This window comes from Nicotiana attenuata, unplaced genomic scaffold, assembly GCF_001879085.1.
Source record: "Nicotiana attenuata strain UT unplaced genomic scaffold, NIATTr2, whole genome shotgun sequence".
Classification (NCBI taxonomy): domain Eukaryota; kingdom Viridiplantae; phylum Streptophyta; class Magnoliopsida; order Solanales; family Solanaceae; genus Nicotiana; species Nicotiana attenuata.
The window spans coordinates 254,146-263,029 of record NW_017671618.1 but is presented as its reverse complement, the minus strand read 5'-3'; the positions used below and the strand labels follow the sequence as shown (position 1 = coordinate 263,029).

The following is an 8,884-nucleotide window of genomic DNA, read 5'->3' as shown; positions in this document are numbered from 1 at the left end:
TAGTAGTGAGGGTAAATTTGAGATAACTGAGTTGGGGCGCCAAACGCAAAATTTCTTAACAATGTAAAGAATTGAGGAAAGAGTAAAACTAGTAATGTGTACCGAGAAAACATAGCTATTGCTTTGATGTCTTTCTTGTGAGATATTGAAGAATTAGTAGTTATATCTCTCTCTATATAGTTAGGGATTAGAAAAAGAGACGTGCATGATTTTTACAATGCAATAAGTACCTAGTTATTGTACATTTTTTTGGCTGCATTATGCAGGCTACATAAAACCTATATACATCAAAATTAACGCAACCACATACCAAATGTTATATGACCTGCTCTCCTACTCTTGGCAACTAGAAAAAAAAAAATTAGAAAAAAAATGTTGTTAGAAACTTAGATAGGTTAGAAAGGACCCCCTTATTTTGAGGGGTGAGATTATTAGTCCAACCAAAATTAAATAACTACCTAAAGACATAACAATGGTAGCCTCAAGTTCTTCCCTCTCAAAAGTTTATAGGCTTATATAAATGCCAAATATTTGTTATCAACAACCATCATGCTTTAGAAAGATGGCAGCGAAGGCGAGAATTTTTGTAGGTCTTTTTCTTATTTTCACGATCCTCCCTTCTCTGTCCTCAGCATTTACAGATCATCTTCCTGAAGTTCTCCTAGTGAACGATTCTGATAAAAATATTGATGTGCCAATCCATGTTAATAATGTTGCTCATGTCAGCAACGATGATGACACAATTTTTGAACTAGATGGTAAAAAGGGAAAAAAACTGAAAAAGGCATTGAAGAAAAGGGCACAAAAACAGCATGATCTGCGGGAAAAAAATCTTGATCATGACATCAATGAAGAAAGCGAACCTGAAGAAGATGCTACACCTGTGCCTGTTGATCAAACACCTAATCCTGAGCCTGTTAATCCAACGCCTAATCCTGTACCCGTTAATCCAACACCTACGAATGTGCCTGCAGGATTTCCAGGAGCAACTCTACCACCTGTGACAATAGGATATGGGGGTGCACCTCAAACACCTAATCCATCAGCCACACAAACACCTGTGCCTGTACAGCCAGCTCCAGGGCAAAAACATCCAACACCAGAAGAAATTAAAGAGCTACGTAAACATGCCGGATTGGAAGTAGGATTTTACGATGAAATTTGCCCAAAAGCTGAGAAGATTATTAAGGATGGCATGATCAGGGCTTTTGGGAATGATTCCAGCATTGCTGCTGCGATTCCCCGCCTTCTATTGCATGATTGCTTTGTCAATGTAAGACTTCAATCCTTACCTCAATATGTAGATTCTATGATGATGTTCTCAGGATATTCAGTAAGAAACATATATGGTAAACCTCTGAAATTCTTCAATAGTTTCAAATCTTTTGGATTGCATTTGATATGTAGCTGCTCATTTAATGAATTCAAAATGACTGAATCGATCTTTATTTTGGTGGGTAAGATCCTTTGGGCCAGTTTCATTATGTGGAAACTTTGAGGAGAATATGTACTTGATCAGCTGAACCTGCACTTCCCACGTTTTGCAAAGGGGTTTCAATTGAATTACCATCATCGAAAATTAAACCGCAAATTGGTTAAAACAAATTGTTCTTTTATACATATGAATTGTTAAATCCTCTTGACATAAGGAAAACTTCTAATAAAGTGGAAAGATGGTTTGAGAATTGCATTAGGCCACAGGTTGGAATCCAGGGTGTGGCAGTCTCGCATTTTCTTAATCCTCTTTGTAGAATTTTTGGCTCCACAGCTGGCAATGACAGCAAATTTTACTATTCTTGCAAAACTTAAAGGAAAACAGAACAAGCCCAAACTAACTTCTACACATTTGCAAATTTTACTCTATTGACCAAACATTTCAACTTTCCTTTTCGTCCACTTTCTTTCGCAGGAAACAGGCTTTCCTGTGCTTTCTTGATAACCAAAAATAACAGTAAAGTCTAATGAAAATTCATTTATCTAATGTATAGGGATGTGATGCATCACTATTGCTAGACCAGACACCAAGTGGGGCAAGGGTAGAAAAGCTCGCCAACTCCAATGGACCAACAGTTAGGGGATTTGATCTCATTGACCAGATCAAGGCTGAGCTTGAGGCAGAATGCCCCGGCGTAGTCTCGTGCACAGATCTTTTGGTATATTTATCAAGGGAGGCCTTTGTTGTATCCGGTGTCCCTCAGTACGACGTGCCTGGTGGACGTCGTGATGGAATGGAATCCCTTGAAGCAAATGTTCATGGCAACCTCCCACTTCCTGATAATACAGTGGATACGTTGATTGACCTCTTTAAAAGGAAGGGCCTGAATGAAGAGGATTTGGCGGTTTTAATTGGTGCCCACTCCATTGGAGTAGCACACTGTTTCAGCTTCCTTTACCGATTGGATAATCCTCAGAAGGCGGCCATGGTAGATCCAAGGCTCGCTGGAGTTATGCGATTCACATGTACCAACCAAATGAATACTTTGGCTTTTGATACCACTACACAGTACAAGATGGATTCTATTTACTACAAGCAGCTGGCTCAAAAGAGAGGACTACTTGAATCAGATGTGCTTTTGAGTGAAGATCCCAGAACAAAGGACTATATCCAGAAGTTCGGTGATGACCAATCGGGATGGTTCAATAAGTTGGGCAAGGCCATGAACAAGTTGGCTTCAATACAAGTGCTCACTGGTGACCAGGGGCAGATCAGGAAACAGTGCAGGGCTGTTAACTGAAAAACTGGATATAAGGCTCTAACATGCATCAAAGCAGAACTGGTTCCTCTCTTTTTTGTTTTAACCAATTTTTACTTAGTAGCTCATAGGACTAATATAACAAACATACAAATGGTGCATGATAGATGAGACTTGCTCATCTACAACAAATTAAACACCACGTGCAAAGCAAGTCCTTGTCTAAAATGAGATCACAATTTTGTACTTCCCAGTTCTACTAAAGATAGCTAATGTAATTGCTTCAACAGACAATGCACGGAAATAATTCTCTTGTACAACTGCTTGCTTGTTTTGATGTGTTCTGTGAGCAAATTGAGAAAGAAAATGAAAAAAGCCTCCCATGTTTGAAGAATTAATAGGTAATCAGCTATGATTTTTTTTTTTGCATCACCTCTGGTGCAGCTATAGCACTGTATTATCTCCCAATTCACGGATGACTTCCTCAACTTTGACCAGCATATCTATCAATATCAGCAATTCAGCAAATTAGTATTCTAAACCAGTCAAATCAGCATCTGCATGTAGCTGCTTCTTTTAACGGTGAGTGATTTTTTTACAACTCGTAGATATTACTTAGCAACGCTTTATTTTACCATGGTCTGAATAGTAATCAACTTCAAGAACAGTGACTTTAAGGCTTTTCCATCCATTAAAAGGAAAAAGTAAATAAATTTTAAAAACAAAAAAGGGGCATTAGGAACATCAAGTAATGTGCATGCTCCATCGACCAAAACCTGGAAAAGGGGCATTACCGCATTAGTGTTTAAAGACATACCTTGGAATGAAGAATCTTCTAGATATTTCTGCAAGACAATAGGCAGGTGGATCATACAAATGGAACACAGTTATGAGCCGTCCAGCCATTTAAAAAATTTCAGCGAAGCAGAATGTTAGTTGATCTCAGTAAAAGATATAGACAGAAACAATACCGCAATTTGGTCTTTAAGGTCAACCTCCTTCGTCGTACTTGACTGTGCAGCAACTGCATTCAGTTAACAATTATTAATGGTGTTTAGTTTTGAATCAAAAAGTGGGGAACTTCATGAAAAGTCGACTGATGAGAACCACCTTGATCAGCTTCAGGGCCGCAGTTCATCAAGAAGGACGTGAAACTGGGAGGAAAAGCTGAAAGAATCTCCTCAGCTTCGCGATTTAGTCTCATTTCCTCTGTATGTGAACCTTGAGAAAATCCAGGTGCCCAGGTTACTGGCATATGATGGGAACTAGAGTCACCTGAAGCTGTATATATCCATCCTTCATTGTCCCTGAGAAAATCAAACCTTATGTAAATTATACTTTAATATCTTAATTTGCTAAACTCACGGGAGGATGTGTCAAAGCAACTGCAGTAATCAGTATATGTCACCTTTGTGAAGCTCCTCCGAAAGGAATAAACTCAGATTGAGAAGATATCACTGAATCAAATTCAAGACACGGAAGAGCAGGAGGACTTGCGCTGTCCAATCTTCCCTAAGAATTTCACATGCGAAAAGCACGTGAAGGAAGAAAGTTGTATATTGTAAGTGAACTCGTAGAGAGAATCATAGAGAATTATGCACCTTTAAAACATTCATGAAATTCTCTATCTCGTAGATTGTCAAGAACCGCAGGACGAATTTTTGAATCTGCAAAAATAACAGGATAATTGAAGTCCAACATTAGTGGTTTTATTATAGGACCTTTCCACACAGTTTTCTGTATCAGGACTAGCAGAAAAGAAGCCTCAGACCATCATATTTCCACTTTGAGTTCTTTCAGTGCGCCCTTTATATGACAAAGCCTTAATAGAATAATGTCCTAAATGTGAAAGCTAAAGCAAACATTACAACTAGGAAGCTTGAGTGAATGATTCAACGCGTGTAACAGTTCTGTGAAGTGAACTTCCCATGATATATATGTTCTCAGAAGGACTGTCTATTATCTTAAGTACCAGATGGTACAGAACTTGGATAAAATGCAGTAGTTAAGTTAGAGAGTCCGAGTCTCAGATGCTTCAAAGTCTTAAAGAAAAGGATGTCATCACTCCCACATCATAGTATTGAAACTTCAAGTTATGCACCTAAAAGAACTTGTTCAGAACAATTAGCTTACTACATATAATACACGTGTATCTCCAGAAAACTAGCTACTTCAAGTTTCTTCTATGCAACTTTTCGTTCTTATTTTAACTTCATTTAATGCTCCATTCGCCTCTTTGCATTGGATATTTGAAGCGTGAGGGAGGTTTGCCTGTCCCTAGAGCTACTTTCATTTTAGTCTGATTCTTAATCTCGTTACTTCTCTACACAATAGTTTTCCTGGAAAGAAGAAGTTTCAGCTGAAAACAATGGGGGTTTAAAGAGAGCATGAGGTTAATCACAGTTATAGCAAATTCAGTAATGACTTCACAAAGACTAATTAATGAGCTCACCTGGCCAACAGAATCCCTGTAGCTCACAAAGACAGCTCTAGTTCCCCTTGTTGGAAAACCTGATACACATGAGACCTGAGGCCATGAGAACATTAGCCTCGAAACGTAATGTTCTTCCTGCAAGAAGTAAATAATGAAACCAAAAAAAGTCAGAAACAAGAAACTATTCTGTTAGCCTCTCCATGCAGAAAACTTGATAACTGTAACATTGTCTAAGAGCTTATGAACCACAGCAAGTGACATCCATTGTTTGCAGAACTATGAGACAGCTAATAAAAATCAGAACTGATAATGCACAAGACTAATGCTCGTGCGCTTAGCTGTGTAAGACAAGGTTATCTCACAAACAAAGGGTAACAAAGGTGCCACTATGCTAACAAACAGAGAACTAATACATCAAGAGTACACTGCGTCCCCAGTACTCAATGAAAAAACTGGCATAGGCCCTCCTGCAACAGTTTTCAACAATGCGCTTGACCTATTCATAGTACCTATGGATTTCTCTGTACCCATGACATTTTTACCATCAGCTATGTAATTTACCCTCTGGGAAAAGACAGCATTATTGTTTGCCAGAATTGCACGAAGAAATTGCTTCCATTCAAGCATTGTTGTGATTATCTCGGCCTATTATAAACAAATCCACAACACAACGTTTGCATTCAACAGAATGAATACTAGTTCTCCAGCACAGAAAAAGTGAGATCGAATCAGAAGATCGAGTATCAACAAGTTCAAGCAAAAATTGACTCTAAAACTCAAAGTTACATTTAAGTTTAAAAAAAACAATTACTATATCATAAATTTCAGAATACATTTCGAATTCAACTAGATCCTTCAGAAATTCAGCAAACAGAAGTTCAATACAAAAGAAGAAGAAAGAAGACAAAACACAACAGTAAAACGGAAAGAAGCAATAGACGCTTATAGTGGCTCTGTGAGCTAGAGCGAGCAGAAGGATGAAACGCGACAAGAAGAGAAAGCATATCATAAGATCGAGTATCAACAAATTTAAACTAAAATTAACTACACTATACAATTGAGAGCTCTCAGTAAACTAAGATTACATCATAAATTCACAATCAGTGACAACTAACAATCAAATTCAAAAAGTTATGCATTGTCCTTTTCTATTTCAACTCATCCTTGAGCGAGTCAGCAAACAAATATATCAATCCAAAGAGGAAAACGAAAACAAAACCAAAGCAGTTACATATTACTTTTTCTAAAAAGTAAAATAGCGGGAAAACAGAAAGAAGCAGTATCTCTCACGAGGACTCTGTGAGCGCAGAGTGAAGAAAAGGATGAACAGCGAGAATAAAGAGATCAAATTATAAAATCGAGTATCAACAAATCCAAAGTAAACTAACCTATGAAATCAAAGCCACATCAAAAAGGTCACAAAGGAAATTAACATTCAAATTGTTCATTTTCTAATTCATTTCACCTTGAGAAAATAGCAAATAAATATACCGATCCAGAAGAAATAATTAATGAAAGTAAAGCAGTTATTTCTTTTTCTGGAGCATTTAGAATTTCTCAATATTCAAAATAGTTGTAAAAACAGAGGGAAGCAGTAAGCGCTCACGAGGATCGTGTGATGGAAAGCGAGGATGAGGATGAAACCGCGATTAGGATCGGATCTATCAGTGCGGAGTTTGAGAGAAACGAGGGAGGAAGAGGATATCCATTTGCCGCTTGTACAGTGCTTTCGTCTAAGAGGGACGAGAGACGGATGAGAGGGATGAGGAGAAGCTGGAGGATAGAGGATGAACCGAGCGTATTCAGCTTCCCACTGGTTTGTTACGGTGGCGATTGACATTGACGACGGCGGCAGCTCCGACTGCTCTGCCGCCGCTGTTGCTGGCCATGAAAGTGAATGTGATCCCGCCATTTTTCAAAATTCTAGTTTGGAGTTGTTTTAGGTGCTTGCAGCATGTACGACGGGTTGTGTGCTTAGATCACGCTAAAAGCAACACTATATAGCAAAAATGGTTGCATATTAGTATTAATTAGAAATTATTATAAAAAAATATAGTAGTAGATAAAAAGGAGAGAAAATATGGATGTGCAATCTCTGTGATCGAGAATATATGCTTTGGTAAAGTTCTTGATGTCACACCTCCTTTTTTACACACCTACCCCGAAGGATAATGTATAAGGGAGTTTTTCTATTTAAAGTGACATTATTCGAAATGGGATTATTTATTTATTTTTAGAGTCGCCACTTGGGATAGGATGGGCTTTTGGTGTCCCAAGTCACCGGTTTAACTTAAATCCCAAATCGAGGAAAATTTCGACTTCCCAATTGGAGTCTGCGAACCAGAAATTCTGAATAAGGAATTCTGTTGACCCGAGGGAAGGTGTTAGGCACCCCCGGATCCCGTGGTTCTAGCACGGTCGCTTAAATTATCATAAATGGCTAAATCTGATTTTTACACATGTTCTAACCTATAGTGCAATTTTAGGAGTATTTACCGCTTTAGTTAATTTTTAGGAAAGTGAACGTCGTTTAAGAATATGTTTTTGGATCACGTCACATGAAATGCACCCGGATCCTCGACACATTCTTATTCGACGTTTTTGGATTTGGATTTGGGTTGCATGAAACACACACCCATATTTAGAAGGTAAAATTATTAAAAGTGTGCCTAAAGCGACTAACGTGTTGTTATCTTTGCGGGAGGCCGTGAAATCCGCTAATCGGCACGTCCCGAATTCTAAGTATTTTAATATAAGCATTTAACGAGGGCCCCGTAATTTACGTGTTTTGTTTGGCGAGGCTCATCTCATTTTTATTTAAAAGCCAACCTAAAGCAACTACGATTTTTCTATTTACTTTTTGTCTCTAAAAGGGCCTAATTAATTTACATTTATAAATTTGGGCCTCGAGTTCAAGTCCGAATTCAAACAAAAGGGAAGACCCTCTTAATTTGAACCCGCCACCTAACTCGAAAACCTAAATTTTATTGCGAATTAACTCCCCGTATCCCTAATATAATTTTGAAAAGTCGTCTAGTATTGGGCCTAAGATTCAGCCTGTAAATCTGCCATATTGCAGGTCCATAAGTCATGACCTGAGATGTGAGCCTTGCACATGGGCTCAACCTGAAGAAAATCAAGCCCAACAGTCCAGCCATTAAGGTATACCCAATGACTTGGGCCTGCCTTGACTTGCCTTCTTACTTGTTTCACTCACGTAACCCAATGTGCTGAACATAACAGTACTTAAACAATTCCAGAAGTCATCAGCTAAAGCACGTAATGGTTATTATTTGTAGATTGACTATTTCATACTCTTTTTTTATTTATGTGTAACACCATTATTTATTTGAGAGTCACATATTAACACTTAACACATTAACTGATCTAAGAATGTTGGTTACTTCCTACCCGTTCACAATCTCTGAATCTTCAGGTAAGTCTTAGCAATAACATGGAATACATAGACCTGCGTTTTTCATTTTTAGCGAGCTATTACAACCAATCTAATCTTCATCAAATGAATCACAACACTTCAACTCTTCATGTGTGACTTAATCTAACACATGTTATGAATACTTCAACTCCAGCAGCATTTATCCATTACTGAAATTAATCTATACTAAACAAAACTAATAAAACAGCATGCAATCAATCTAGAGTTTAATAGTCCAATTAGGTACAAATAATGAAATGTTCAGATTATTTACATTCCAAATACTGCTGCTATATAATCTAACACTCAATCCAATATGTA

At 37.9% G+C, this 8,884-nt stretch overlaps 2 protein-coding genes across 2 annotated transcripts; one reads left to right on the top strand and one right to left on the bottom strand.

Moving 5' to 3' along the window:
* Positions 1-436: 436 nt before the first annotated feature.
* LOC109209330 (peroxidase 57-like) lies at positions 437-3,020 on the top strand. Its single transcript, XM_019372592.1, has 2 exons — positions 437-1,273; positions 1,989-3,020. Exons 1-2 carry the CDS (start codon positions 521-523, stop codon positions 2,733-2,735), a joined length of 1,500 nt encoding a protein of 499 aa, XP_019228137.1. The 5' UTR covers positions 437-520; the 3' UTR covers positions 2,736-3,020.
* Positions 3,021-3,108: 88 nt separating this feature from the next.
* LOC109209331 (protein POOR HOMOLOGOUS SYNAPSIS 1) lies at positions 3,109-7,093 on the bottom strand. The gene is made up of 8 exons (XM_019372593.1): positions 6,734-7,093; positions 5,146-5,262; positions 4,295-4,360; positions 4,102-4,205; positions 3,804-4,000; positions 3,665-3,717; positions 3,511-3,538; positions 3,109-3,196 (listed from the first exon to the last, which is right to left on the bottom strand). Exons 1-8 carry the CDS (start codon positions 7,037-7,039, stop codon positions 3,138-3,140), a joined length of 930 nt encoding a protein of 309 aa, XP_019228138.1. The 5' UTR covers positions 7,040-7,093; the 3' UTR covers positions 3,109-3,137.
* Between the last annotated feature and the right edge of the window lie 1,791 nt (positions 7,094-8,884).

Coding starts and splice junctions, on each gene's coding strand:
- LOC109209331 (XM_019372593.1), bottom strand. CDS start 7,039: ATGGCGGGATCACATTCACTTTCATGGCCAGCAACAGCGGCGGCAGAG. Junction 5,263..6,733: donor CTTTCCATCACACGATCCTC/GTGAGCGCTTAC, acceptor TACTTCTTGCAG/GAAGAACATTACGTTTCGAG. Junction 3,197..3,510: donor AGAAGATTCTTCATTCCAAG/GTATGTCTTTAA, acceptor TGATATTGATAG/ATATGCTGGTCAAAGTTGAG.
- LOC109209330 (XM_019372592.1), top strand. CDS start 521: ATGCCAAATATTTGTTATCAACAACCATCATGCTTTAGAAAGATGGCA. Junction 1,274..1,988: donor TGCATGATTGCTTTGTCAAT/GTAAGACTTCAA, acceptor TCTAATGTATAG/GGATGTGATGCATCACTATT.